Raw genomic sequence first — 15,356 nt, forward strand, 5'->3', positions numbered from 1 at the left:
ATACCCTTTATGTTAAACTGACCTGTTATGACCTTCTGAAACAGTTGATAGATGTATTTTATAACTTAAAAATGGGACCGTTTAAGGATCCAGTGACCATTTTCATATTATTTACTTTAAGACTCAATAAAATGTTGTTGACATAGAAAACCTGTAAAGCCTACTTTTATTACACAGAAAATTCACAAGCAGTATCGATAAGGGAACCGATAAGGAATCGGATAGATAAGCGGAATTGTTATTGGTATTGATATCGCTAATTCTTATCAATACCCATCCCTAGTCAGGCAGCCTGCAAAAAACAGCGTCGTGGAGACATTCCACGTGCACGTTCACAGCAACAGTAAATTAGCGTCCTGTGAAACAGGCAGCAGAGTCAGCACATGTTAGAATCCAAAATCCAACAGACTTAAAAAAATTAAGAGTTTCAGGGTGAAGTGTGTCATCTCCTCTCTGTACATCCTCTGTAAATCTGAGCCATCACTTTTGATTGAAAGCTCAGAAGCTTCATTATTGGAAGTAGCAGCGTTCATTTCACTCTGTCAGCTATCGGGATGTTTCTGCTTTTCGTAAAATGTAAGTCACATGCTGAGCAATGACGAGCAATGCCGAGTAAGACGTTTTCTAGAAAAGAACCTGCTAACTCACTGAGCGAGTGGGATAAATAGCAATACAATACATCAGCAACCACTAATTATTACCGCATATAGACTTACATCATGAATAGTCTGATGTTGTGTTGCTAATCGTGACATTAAATAACATGCAAAATGTCCTTTAAGTGACGGGTGTATATCTCAAATAGGTGCCACCAAAGGATTCAGCCTTTTGACTGATCCTCTAATCATCATGTGGAAGCTCAGCATTCTAGCAGCCTGCAGCCTCCATTCACTACCCAGAAATGCTGAGCGTCTGTGGGTGCGACAAAATCATGGCATTTATCTAATAACCGTGATGTTTTCGAGGCAATGAAAAAACTGTTCCGTGCAGTCCCATTAAAGTAAATGGATGTTCGCTTCTTAGGGCAAATGCATTGACCATAGATCATATAAGAAAATGATTTTTGACATCTATGGCATTGACGCAATGGGAATGTATGAGAAATTAACAAAATTGAGTCAGTTGATTTGGGCTAAGTAGCTGATTCTGAATGAACTCATCTTTGAGATAAACGTGTTGTAACGCATTTGTAGTCAATGAAATGTTTACACAACTGTACATATTTGACCATTTAATTTTTTGACATTTTAGCTGTTCCCTTGCAGTCTTAGAGAAATAGCCTCTGCTACAGTGATGCATAACTATTAATTTGATACCAGAGGCTTATGTCCAAATTTAATTTAAGGTTAAACCAGATTTACTAATAAACTAAGTTGGGATACATTAAAAAGTTATCTGTGATTAAGAGGTGCGACTTTGACAGTCTTTCTTTGCCTACCTTGATATGATCCAACATAAGCTGCTTCTGCGCGTAGTACATCGCACAGTCAGGGCATTTGAACACGGAAACCTTATGGTTGATGACGTGCTGGGTCGAAGTGGGTGTACAGCAGCGACTGCAGGGGTGAATACGGTGTCGCACATGGAACACTTATAGATTACCCTGAAAGATCAGAAGGAACTGGTTGTCCATGAAACATCACAAGATTTAATTAGTGTACAAGAAAAAGAAAAATGTGACCTCGTCTGGAAAATCAAAGTATTTATGGTATCCAAGATCCTTACAAGAAATATGGTCTTTGTACAACACATGTATGGTGAAAAATAAATAAATGCAAATTCCATCCAGGGTTTTCATGTATCCCATAATCCCTTGCGCGCCAGAGAGTCGCTGCAGTCAAAACAACATAGAGAATCCACATGATGACAATTGTAAATGAATATTATACTACAAAAATGTAATTTTTTATGCTTTTCATCACGTTAATAAGAGACTGCTGCATGATACCCTGAAAACTTGCTAAAACGATTATAACGAATAATCCGTGTCTGCTACGTTTAATCTGCGTGGAATTTAATAAATGGAAACCGAATTTCAGACATATTATATATATTAGTCTGGAACAAAGAGGACAAAACAGTGTTGTAAAGAACAATAGTAAAGACGTTAAAGAGCAAACTTCACTTCCCCCCAGAACGACATGATCAGGGAGCGAGCATACAACCCCTGGCAAAAATTATGGAATCACCAGCCTTGGAGGATGTTCATTCAGTTGTTTAATTTTGTAGAAAAAAAGCAGATCACACACATGACACAAAACTAAAGTCATTTCAAATGGCAACTTTCTGGCTTTAAGAAACACTATAAGAAATCAAGAAAAAAAGATTGTAGCAGTCAGTAACGGTTACTTTTTTAGACCAAGCAGAGGAAAAAAATATGGAATCACTCAATTCTGAGGAAAAAAATTATGAATCACCCTGTAAATTTTCATTCCCAAAACTAACACCTGCATCATATCAGATCTGCTCATTAGTCTGCATCTAAAAAGGAGTGATCACACCTTGGAGAGCTGTTGCACCAAGTGGACTGACATGAATCATGGCTCCAACACAAGAGATGTCAGTTGAAACAAAGGAGAGGATTATCAAACTCTTAAAAGAGAGTAAATCATCATGCAATGTTGCAAAAGATGTTGGTTGTTCACAGTCAGCTGTTTCTAAACTCTGGACCAAATACAAAAAACATGGGAAGGTTGTTAAAGGCAAACATACTGGTAGACCAAGGAAGACATCAAAGCATCAAGACAGAAAACTTAAAGCAATATGTCTCAAAAATCCAAAAATGCACAACAAAACAAATGAGGAACGAATGGGAGGAAACTGGAGTCAACGTCTATAACTGAACTGTAAGAAACCGCCTAAAGGAAATGGGATTTACATACAGAAAAGCTAAACGAAAGCCATCATTAACACCTAAACAGAAAAAAACAAGGTTACAATGGGCTAAGGAAAAGCAATCGTGGACTGTGGATGACTGGATGAAAGTGATATTCAGTGATGAATCTCAAATCTGCATTGGGCAAGGTGATGATGCTGGAACTTTTGTTTGGTGCCGTTCCAATGAGATTTATAAAGATGATTGCCTGAAGAGAACATCTAAATTTCCACAGTCATTGATGATATGGGGCTGCATGTCAGGTAAAGGCACTGGGGAGATGGCTGTCATTACATCATCAATAAATGCACAAGTTTACGTTGATATTTTGGACAATTGAAAGGAAGTTTGGGGATGATGAAATCATTTTTCAAGATGATAATGCATCTTGCCATAGAGCAAAAACTGTGAAAACGTTCCTTGCAAAAAGACACATAGGATCAATGTCATGGCATAGGGTCAATGTCAACGAGCAGATCTGATTTGATGCAGGTTTTAGTTTGGGGGATGGAAATTTACAGGGTGATTCCATAATTTATTCCTCAGAATTGAGTGATTCCATATTTTTTTCCTCTGCTTGGTCTAAAAAAGTAACCGTTACTGACTGTCACAATCTTTTTTTCTTGATTTCTTATAGTGTTTCTTAAAGCCAGAAAGTTGCCATTTGAAATGACTTTAGTTTTGTGTCATGTCTGTGATCTGCTTTTTTTCCACAAATTAAACAACTGAATGAACATCATCCGAGGCCAGTGATTCCATAATTTTTGCCAGGGATTGTAGCTCACAACAGCTCCCACTGAAAATAATGGAGAGACAGCCTGTGATTCTCGCATGCTTACATAAAACAAACGCAATAACAACATCTAAAAACCCAGAGAATATATTCACGAGAGTTTTAGGCACAAATAAAAATAGTTTAATGTTGCGATGTTAATGTTGTTGTCCGTGTGTCGCGGTTAACGTGCAGCCTGATCAGAGTGTCTCAATGCAGTTCTCAATGTTACTGACATCTCGCAGCGCGGCGACCTCTCAGAGGTTTTGCGGGATTTGAAACCTGAAAAGGGTGGATGAGTTGAAGTAAAAGTCTCAATTCTGCTTATATGCTCACAAAAGGCTTCTTTCTGTCAAATTTTGTTCACAAGATTGTGTTGAAAGAAATAAGCCTTTTGTGTGCACAGATGAAGTCTTAGATTTTTTTACTTCAGTGCATGAAAAGTGGCAGTGATGGGTACATTTCCGCTAATACGGTAACAGGTTATTAGCTAAGCTATTTTTTTTTTTTTTTTTGTCCCATTAGTGTGTTAGCTGTCAGCTAACTTTGAGAACTTTTAGTGGACCGATTTGCTTCCGCTAAATGTAGTTCAGCTAACTTTGACATCTCTAACATTTTTAAAATAAAGTGTAATGGTCAAAAATGTTTGCAAACCCTAAAATCATACATCTGTTCCTGTTAGAGCTTATAGATTATTTTGTACTAATGTTACTTAGCGGACAGCAGAATATTGTCAAACTTCTCATTGTTAAACACAAACTATTAAACTGATGTTTAGGTGAAATGCTAACAGATCTACATAGGAAGCCACTTGCTAACATTATCCTCATATCTGACTGTGATTACAGTTGTACTCCTCCACATAAACAAAATTAATATAATAAAAAGTACTAGTTAGCGCTAACTTCAGCTAAATCTTTTAGCAGTTGACTGTTATCACATTTACCTTTAACTTTGCGGATTAGCAGTTATCAAAGATAATGTTTCAGTTTGGGAACAAAAACAAAAGCGTTGCATTTATAGTTTTATTGCGTATAATTAGTACTTTGTAACACTTTGACTTTTATACGAACAAATGAACCCGAGAGATACGGAAAGAGCTATTTAGCTTAAAGTTCAAAGCACTGGCAGAGCTAAAAGAACACAATGTGAACACCTAATCTGAGACACATCGGAACAAAACAACCCAATGTAAAGCCACCATGTCTAAAATCCTCTAAATCCTGTTACTGATGAAGCAGGGAGGATGTTTGGGGGAAGCAGCAAAAAGAATTGGATGTGGATATTGGATAACATTTACATGCATGTGTGTGATGGAAAGGGATTGAGTAGTTAACACGTGACTAAAAGACCAATTTGTACACTGAACTGTGTCTACAGCGTGTGAAGACCTACTTGGGCTCTCCGGCCTTCACTCCTGGATGCTGGGTGTAGGCATGTGAGTGTGCTCCTGGTGCAGACTTGAAGGCCATGGGGCAGATTGGACATTTATAGAAGATCTCACAGTGAGTACTCTGGACGTGGGATTTCAGTGTAGCAACATCAGCGAAGATCACACTACAGTGAATGCAGCTAAAGGGTAAAGAGAGAGGGCACCCAGAGCGGAATTAGTCCCAAAATTGATGTGCTTTTGTGGATACAGATTTGCATTTTAAAGTTGTAATCTATGACACTGTATTCATAATGTAAAATTTGTGACAGTGTTACGACTCTTCATTGCATTTACATTTGCAAGTTATCAGATTACTTTGATGACTTAATGGTTGACAATTTTATCAGTGGGTCAACAGGAAATTTATTTCAAATATGGCAACATTCCTCTTCCAAGTACAATCAATCACATGTGACTTTTTTCATTTAATCAAAGAATCTGATAAATTTTCACACTGCAAATTTCTTTTACAAATAATAATAATTACAAAAACAAACATTTTTTTGTTAGTGGTGTCTCAGTAAGACATCACAAAGATGCTGCTTGTGATTACTCAAAAATATAATGGTTGTATAAACTAATTATGAAATGCAACTCCATTTTTCAACAAATTGCAGATGAGCACCTTAAAAAAAGCAAACAAAAAAAGTTTTATTTTTAAAAGTGACAAGTACTGCAGATTTCATATGTTAATATTTATTTAGAAATTTGAGACAGGTGTTTTTCAACATTTTTCAAAAATGATAGAGTCAGTTAATGTGTTTAAATCTTTTACACAGTATTCTGTTATCTAGAACATTCAAGTAGCCATAGTTGTCATGCCATCACTTAATGTGCAACATCGCCTCCTAGTGTTTTCCGACTAGCATCATCATTCCGGTCACGGGCACTGCTCTCATTCGCTGAGAATTACTAACGAAAAATGAAGAATCTGGATCTGGAGCACACCAACATGTAATCAGTAGCAATAGAAATGAAACTAACAGTGGCGGCTCCAGAGGATTTTTTCTTGGTGGGGCTTTATGGGGATGTAATTATATAGTGGTGAGTAAACGTAGAAATATAACGTAAATGTCAAGTGTTTACTACACATATGTATTGTTGCATCACACAGCAATTCTTGATTAAAAATTGTGACAATGATCCCTCTGACAAGACATATTTGCGAATTTGCAAGCTTACAGCCAGAACAATCGAAAAAGCCTCATGAGCCCCATTCTAGAACAGCCTATACACTGTAATCATTTGAATAAAAATGCCACTGAACAGTTAAAAGTCTTGTTACTTACTTCAGGTCTAAACTCTAAAGTTTCACATCATTAGAGACAGTTTAGAAGTTACATGGATTTTAGTCAACATTTTTAGTACAATAGCACATACTGCATGAGACCTTGAACAGTGACTAAAATGCCTGCTAATAATGCTATTTATGTACTTATTCACATACATACTGACCGATAGCCGACTCTCCGTGTGTAATGCAGGCAGTTTTTAGTGACGTGTGACTGGAAGTGGACAGAGCGACAGCTGGCACCGCACTCAGGGCAAATGTATGGTGACTTGTGCTGATGAATTCGCTGGTGTGACAAAAAGCTGCACTGATTCGGAAGAAGCATTTGGCAGATAGTACATGTTTGCTACAACAGGGAAAGAAAAGAGGAATTTTAATACTAAACATGTTCAAGCTTTCAATCACCCAAGTTACAATGAGTTTCACACCTACAGAGGTTTCACACCTGCAGATACACAACCAATGTAAATATACCTGGGAGAGCGAAGGTGCGTATGAGTGGTGCGTATGAGTGTACCACAAACGTACAGTCATGAAATGACATGAACGAGAAGCAGGGCGCTCTTATCATGATCACATCTGCTGGCAGTGTGTCCAGCCGGCCCTGCACGCGTGTCCTGCTGACACACGTGTCTTGTGGACGGCGCGACGCAGGACAGACACCGCGTCATGTGGAACACAGCTCACGTGCGTGACGTGACAGTCAGATAGCCCGCTGCGGGTTATGATCTGACTGTCCATTTCACCTGGGGGGCAGCCTGTCAATGTGCGGGCCGTGCGCACACTCGCCTCAGCCCACTGCAACAGCGATATATGTTTTTATGTATATCCACGTGAGGACAGCAAGCAGACACTCGTGCGTCACAGTGGGCAGCTGTTAGGTAATGTCCGTCCAAACACGGTTCGTGTTTCCCAGTCGTGACGTCCAGAATCACAGATCTCCACAACCACTCCTGTTGGTGGACAGACTCCCTGTCAGTTCAGCGTACACACCAACATGTCACTGTGTCTGTTTGCAAAGCCACACTCGTGGGGCCCTTAGACAAATTTCACATCCAGCTCCACAGTGATCATCTGCTGTTGTCGTATTAATAGTGTGACTGGCCACACATTTTCTAAGTGCCATGCAACCGGTGTTAGATGTTCATGCGTGTCGCCTGGAATTTGTCCGACACCTGCCACGAGAGGGTTCGATGGGCTCTCACAGCGCACACTCTGTCTTTCAGCCTCTGATGTGCGCAAATAGTTGTAGCAACAGGTGTACGAGGCGTTGGAGACAGCTACGATTTTACATGTATTGCATACGATTCCTGCTTCATGTGCACTTCATGCGCAATTCGACCAAATTCGCACTATGTGTGAAGGGGTCCTTAATCTGGAATGAAACAATAGACAGAACATGTGATTGGGGATAGTGCCTAAAGTTTTCATCAAATCTACAAATTAGTTACAGTGACTTCAAACACACCTTTAGTGTATTTAGAAACCTGTTTGAAACATTTTTCAGAAGACCATAACCGCATGCAAAATAAAAAATAATGATATAATGCATGGTTGGGGATAGTGCCAAAATGTCTGCACAGTTCTGTAAATTAGTTACATAAACTCAACATACCACTCTTATTTAGTATTTAGAAACCTATTTTGAACATTATTCCAGAGTACATATCAAAAGGAAGACATCACAAGCTGTGCTAAATGAAACCTCAGTATGTCACTGAATGATTCAAAACAAATTCTTCAAAATGTGCCAGAGGATATGGGGTTGAAACAGTGAAACACAATTGAATAACCTGGGATCACACTGTTTTTTGAATTTCATATTTAAAGGCTAAAGTCAGTGCGGGGTTGGTTAGCATGTATGCTACTTGTAGAACCAAAGTGAACATAACTACTGTATTCAATGTCTTGCAATAAAAATGTTTGAAAAACACAACTACCATGTCTTTGCAGAAATAAGCCCTCATTATGTGATAGTACAAATGAAGACTGTTTTTCATGACTAACACATTTAACTAACCTTAAATTTGTAGTGTCTTTAAATTGCACTTTTGACTTTTGTGTTTTATACAAATCAATATAAACAGCAGTAGTCAGACTTGTCTTCTATTCAAACTGCTGTACATTTCATTGAACCACAATAAGTCGTTTTTCACACCGTGCACACACACTTGTACCCCACCTGTCCACTGGTCTCTGGTGCCTGTTGATAGTGCATGGCCAGAGAGCTGTCATCCTGAAATATTTCATTACACTCCAAGCACTTGAGGCTGTGCCTGCAAAGCTTCGATGCATCATCCTCCAAGGGCATGGCTGCCACGAGAGGAGTGCTGCCCGGCACTGATATCACTGCAGCTTGTGAACCTCCACCAGACACTTTCCCTTGGTTTTGACCTGTGGCTGCACGTGTTTGGGAGACAGAGGTGGTACTAGTGCAGCTGAGCGAGCTTATCGGGGGTGTTGTGGTTATCATCTGATCTGCAGGGATGGGTTTCAGGATTAGGTGTGAACACTGCATGACCACCCCCTTGTCCTTGTGGCCCCTGGCATGAGTCAAGAGGCTGCATTTGTTGTAGAACACAAGATTTTCGGCGCAGTGATTGCAGGTGACCTCGATGCGCACGCTGCGACGTTCATAGTGGTGAGTTAGGCTTTTCTCAAGTGCAAAGGAATCTCCACATTCTAAACACTTGTAGCCACGAGAAGGTAAGGAGATACACGCTGAGGTTGGAGGGGAGAGATTGGGTACGTACACAGGGACTGGATTTATGCTGCTTAGTATTTTATTAAAAGCATCCACCACAGAACTTTGAGAGCTGCCAAACACCTGAACTTTGGAGACTTTCTTTGAGGTCTGACCAGGAAGACCTGTGTGATGTTTGACTTGCTGCTGTGGTTGTTGATGCAGAGACAGTTTTGTAGACGATCGGACCTGTTGGAGTTCACAGGTAGCAGAGGAGACTGTCTGAGGCAGTAGATTAATGTTACTAATGTGGATTGTCTTTGGCACGAGTTTGGCATTAGCCAGACTGGAGGCAGACACCATTACAGTTTGTTGTTGGATGGCATTAGCGGCTTTCAGGATGGCACTGCTGGCACTCTGCACTGAGGCAGCAGGGATGACTGTTGCTTTGACGGTGGTGTTGTTAGCTAGCTTCAGGTTGATGACTTGAGAACCTGCTGTCTTGACAGCTGAGACGGGCAGAAAGGCTGTCGCCACAGGTTTGATGGTCATCTGCTTTGTAATTTCCAATGAAGAACCTCCAGTGGTGGCTACCAGTGCGGTTGGCAGAGAGGGTCTTGTGGGAGACGATAATACCGGATTGGAGGTAGGAGAAGAAAGCATGGATGAAGCCATAACAGATGGATTATTAGGATGCTCTGCTTTTTTCAGGCGTTCGGCCTCAAACGATGGTACAACTCTGGTGACTGTGCGTTTAATGTGGCCTGATGAGGTCTTGATTGTTTTAATACGGACCTTTGGGATGACTGGAGTGGTGTCGGTGCTTGAGATGGGTGATCCTTTGCTGCTTCCCTCACTGGTGACACTAGATGGACTATCTGGTTTTGTTGGTAGCTTCTTTGCAGACTCCAGTGTTGGCTCTTGTTTGTGAGACTTCTCTGGAGCATTGGGATTTTCACTGTCCTTCGGCTGAGGACTGTCATGCACAGATTCATTCGGTGTTAAAGAAGAATCTGAGAGCCCACAGTCTGCAGTGTTAGCTTTTCTGGAACTGAGGGATGCTATTGCTGTTGTACAAGAGGGGAGCTTCATGGAGGACTTTGCTTTGATGTGTCTTACAGATGTCGACACATTACTAAGCCCTGATGGCTCTCCAAGGTTGGTGTCCTCTTGTCTGTGAGCCTTGACAACAGTTAATTTGGATTCCTTCTCAGGGGTCCTTGTTTGAGGAGTAAGACTGAACTTGGAACCTACCAGAGTGTCACTGTTGTTGTTTTGATCAGGTTTTAGGTTTCCATTTACTTTGGACTTTGAAACATTGTCCACTGAAACAAGAGATTTCGGATTTTGTGCCTCTGTTTTTGTAGCAGGTCTAAAGAATGACTGACCACCCTGCTTATCCAAAGGGTCATCTACTTCAATCTTTTCATCATCATCAAACTCTTCAGCACTGGAGATGGGGCTGAACTGATTGAATGTAGATGCTGATTTGTCAGCTGGGTGGCCTTCCTTTCTTGGTGCTTTCCAACCATTCTTGGTGTAATGATTACTAGATGGCATGACTGGAAGAATTCCATTATGAAGTCCATTATCCAAACTGCCTGCAGGGTGGCGAGGATTGTTCTTTTCTGATATGGTTCCACCATGCTCAATATTATCTGTGTTTCGGGTATTCTTGACAATGACACTAACGGCAACATCGTGTCCTGTTGAGGCATTGTGAGCCTCATCTTCATTCGAAGTCACCTCAATGCTGGCTTGTTTGAGATGGATCTCATGTTCATCATGGTGGCCAGATTCAATAGCAGTTTTTGGATCCACCATGTCGGGGATATCGAAGGCTGCCAGCAGGTCGTCAAAATCTGGCGTCTTCATATCGCTCATGGTCTTGGTCCGATTCTGATGAGACCACCTTAGAAATAGAACAAATAGAAGAATAAGGAGTAATGTAAGCGCTTTAGCAGTGTGTATTTCTATCTCCATATTAATGTATTAAGAAGCGATACTAACTACAAGTAGTCATATGATGAGTTACTGTACTTTTCAAAATACTAAGCGTCCATATAATTTCACTATTTCTACAATGATAAAACAGAGCAGAGATAATAAATTAACAATATCATTCTCATGGCGCAAATAAAGGCTATTACAAAGGCCACGTTTGCTTCTGTCTGTTTGTTTGGCCACAGCAATATCTTCAAAACACAAAGAGCAATTTCAATCAAACATGGTGGGTAAACTCAGTGGACTGGCCTCTCACAATACAGTTCATATTAAGGTCTAAGGTCAAGGTCAAATTATAGGTCACTGTCTAAAATACATTGATGACCATATCTCAGGAATTAAATTAGAATGAATTATTGAATTAATGAATTATGAATTATTATTATTATTGAAATTATTGAAATGTGGTTTTCTACATGGATGTCTGTTCTCTTGGTCCCAACAAATGCTTCGACACATGATGATGAAGTAAAAAAAATAGCTGGCAGAAGCAAGGCAGTACAATAATGTGGATGCCGTGTTAGATCTGCCACATGCCGTTTATATTTAATATTTCCAAAATGAAGGGCAGCTGAAAATTATAGAGCCTTTGACCCCCCCTGGATGGGGCATCAGTCCATTGCAAGTCTGGTACCCATTTGCAGCTGGGATGACTGGGACAATACAGATTGTTTTATCCAAGGACACAGACAGGAAACATGTTGAGGTATCAAGTCCAAGTCCACATATAGGTAACTCAACTCCTATATAAATTATTTTCTGGCCAAGATTAAGTAGTTTACAAATGGAAAATAGTAAAAGTCACATGGATGGAGTTTCATCTTTTCAATCAGTGACATTGAATAAACAATTTACTGGTTGCTCTCAGAAGCCACAGCACCATGAAGGGAATGCCTGCTCACATGCAGACAAATTCTCATAACGTTAATAATAACTCATAACGTTTAGTTGTTTTTGTCTTGGTCGATTTTACAGACATGTTAAATAAAAGCATGCGAAAAACAATATGAGGAATGTTGGAAACAATGTTCAGTGCCATGTGCTGGAGAAAATTTAGCTAACATCATGCCAGATGCCATATTGACACCCACAGTGGGAGTGAGCATATAGAGTGCATCTGGAAAGTGTTCACAGAGCTTCTTTTTTTCCACATTTTGTTATGTTATAGTCTTATTCCAAAATGGAGTAAATTCTTTTTTTCCTTTGAATTTCTACTCACAACACCCCATAATGACAACATCATTTTTTTGGCAAATTTATTAAAAATAAAAAAGTAAGAATTCACATGTACAACAAGTATTCACATCCTTTGCTCAATACTTTGTTGATGCACCTTTGGCAGCAATTACAGCCTCAAGTCTTCTTGAACATGATGCCAACAGCTTTGGGCAGTTTTGTTCATTCCTCTTTGCAGCACCTCTCAAGCTCCATCAGGCTGGATGGGGAGCATCTGTGCACAGCCATTTTCAGATCTCTCCAGCGATGTTCAATCAGATTCAGGTGTGGGCTCTGCCTGGGCCACTCAAGGACATTCACAGAGTTGTCCTGAAGCCACTCCTTTGATATCTTGGCTGTGTTCTTAGGGTCATTGTCCTGCTGAAAGATGACCCGTTGCCCCAGTCTGAGGTCAAGAGCGCTCTGGAGCAGGTTTTCATCCAGGATGTCTCTGTGCATTGCTGCATTCATCTTTCCCTCAATCCTGACTAGTCTCCCAGTTCCTGCTGGTGAAAAACATCCCCACAGCATGATGATGCCACCACCATGCTTCACTGCAGGGATGGTGCCTGGTTTCCTCCAAACATGAAGCCTGGCATTCACACCAAAGAGTTCAATCTTTGTCTCATCAGACCAGAGAATTTTGATTTTCATGGACTGAGAGTCCTTCAGGTGCCTTTTGGCAAACTCGAGGTGGGCTGCCTTGTGCCTTTTACTAAGAAGTGGCTTCCATCTGGCCACTCTACCATACAGGCCTGATTGGTGGACTGCTACAGAGATGGTTGTTCTTCTGGAAGGTTCTCCTCTCTCCAGAGAGGAATGCTGGAGCTCTGACGGAGTGACCATCGGGCTCTCTGTCACCTCCCTGACTAAGGCCCTTCTCCCCCTATGGCTCAGTTTAGACGGCTGGCCAGCTCTAGGAAGAGTCCTGGTGGATCTGAACTTCTTCCATTTATGGATGATGGAGACCACTGTGCTCATTGGGACCTTCAAAGCAGCAGAAATGCTTCTCTACCCTTCCCCAGATTTGTGCCTTGAGACAATCCTGTCTCGGAGGTCTACAGACAATTCCTTTGTCTTCATACTTGGTTTGTGCTCTGCCATGCACTGTCAACTGTGGGACCTTATACGAGGTCTGTGATAAAAGCAACGGACCTTATTTTTTTTTCAAAAACCATATGGATTTGAATCACGTGTGATTACATCAGACATGCTTGAACCCTCGTGGGCATGCAAGAGTTTTTTCACGCCTGTCGGTTACGTCATTCGCCTGTGGGCAGTCTTTGAGTGAGGAGTCGCCCACCCTCTCGTCGATTTTGTCATTGTTTATGAATGGCTCAGAGACTGCTGCTTTGTTTGATAAAAATTTTTTCAAAAACTGTAAGGCACAACTGAGTGGACACCATTCGATAAAGTCAGCTGGTTTTCGGTAAAAATTTTAACAGCTGATGAGATATTTTGGTCTGGTAGTGTCGGCCCACGGCGCCTGACGGCGATCTGCGCTTCGAGGCGGCAGCGTCTCGCGGTTTCAAGTTGAAAACTTCCACATTTCAGGCTCTGTTGACCCAGTAAGTCGTCAGAGAACAGAGAACTTTCAGAAGAAGTCGGTATGAGGAGTTTATTCAGACATTCCATTGTTAACGGACATTTTGTAATGAACGAACGTGCGGGCAGAGTCGCATGTCGGGCTGGACCTGACCGCGGGGGGTCGCGACAGGAAAAAACACCTCCGTTGGAAACCTTAACGGGCAAGTTGGAACATGCCCAAGCTGTTAAACAATTTCTCAGTTACTCACTTGTTGAAAGCCATGAAAAGCTGCCTGAATTTTACAAATGGTTTTCAACACGGAGGTGTTTTTCCTGTCGCAGCGCACACAGATTCGCCGAGTCGTCACGGAAACGACTTGGCGAATTTGCGCGCACATCTTTCATTACAAAATGTCCTTGAACAGTGGAATGTCCGCATAAAGTCCTCATGCCGGCCTCTTCTGAATCTTCTCTGTTCTCTCACGACGTCCTAGGTGAATTAAGCCTTAAATTAGAATGTTTTCAGGTCGAAACAGGCCGACAACGGTGCCTGGAAGCGCTGTGCGACGTCCCGCCCTGTGGGAAGTCCTTACACCAACAGAAACACCCCGTAATCTCTCATCAGCCGTTAAACTTTTCACCAAAAACCAGCTAAATTTCTCAAATAGTGTCCACTCTGATATTCCTCACAGGTCCAGAAAAAATGTTGATAAAGCAACGCGCGCCATCCGCAGCGGCTATTCAGACAAAGAGATTCCGACGGGCGGGGTGGAGCACTACTCACTCAAGGCCTGTCCACAGGTGAATGACGTCACCGACGCGTGAAAAACCTCACGCATGCGCACGAGGGTTCAAGCTTGTCTGACGTAAAAACATATGAATCAAATCCATTTATTTTTTGAAAAAATAAAAAGCACCGCTTTTTTCATCACAGACCTCGTATGTAGACAGGTGTGTACCTTTTCAAATCATATCCAATCAACTGAATTTACCCCAGGTGGAGTCCAGTTAAGCTGTAGAAGCATCTCAAGGATGATCAGTGAAAACAGGATGGACCTGAGCACAATTTTGAGCTTTTTTGCAAAGGCTGTGAATACTTACGTACACGAGTTGTTTGTTTTTTTGTTTTTTGTTTTTTTTTAATTAATAAATTTGAAAAAAATGTAAAAATGGGCTATGGGGTATTTTGTGTAGACGTTTGAGGGAAAATAAGGCTGTAACATAAAAAATTTGGAAAAAGTGAAGTGCTGTGACCACTTTCCCGATGCACTGTGTGTGTATGTATGTATGTATGTATACTCAACAAAAATATAAACGCAACACTTTTGGTTTTGCTCCCATTTTGCATGAGATTAACTCAAAGATCTAAAACTTTTTCCACATACACAATATCACCATTTCCCTCAAATATTGTTCACAAACCAGTCTAAATCTGTGATAGTGAGCACTTCTCCTTTGCTGAGATAATCCATCCCACCTCACAGGTGTGCCATATCAAGATGCTGATTAGACACCATGATTAGTGCACAGGTGTGCCTTAGACTGCCCACAATAAAA

General features: G+C 41.0%; 1 protein-coding gene across 1 annotated transcript in view; it reads right to left on the reverse strand.

The window, feature by feature from the left end:
• Nucleotides 1-332: 332 nt before the first annotated feature.
• The window catches only part of LOC117530063 (zinc finger protein 532-like), a 25,910-nt gene continuing 10,886 nt past the window's right edge, over nucleotides 333-15,356 (reverse strand). Inside the window, 7 exon segments of the mRNA XM_034192996.1 lie at nucleotides 333-356; nucleotides 1,439-1,531; nucleotides 1,533-1,559; nucleotides 1,561-1,603; nucleotides 5,043-5,219; nucleotides 6,535-6,716; nucleotides 8,553-10,954. Coding sequence (XP_034048887.1) covers nucleotides 333-356; nucleotides 1,439-1,531; nucleotides 1,533-1,559; nucleotides 1,561-1,603; nucleotides 5,043-5,219; nucleotides 6,535-6,716; nucleotides 8,553-10,937 — 2,931 coding nt within the window. The 5' untranslated portion in view covers nucleotides 10,938-10,954.

The sequence above is a fragment of the Thalassophryne amazonica genome, chromosome 17 (genome assembly GCF_902500255.1).
Source record: "Thalassophryne amazonica chromosome 17, fThaAma1.1, whole genome shotgun sequence".
Taxonomy (NCBI): Eukaryota; Metazoa; Chordata; class Actinopteri; order Batrachoidiformes; family Batrachoididae; genus Thalassophryne; species Thalassophryne amazonica.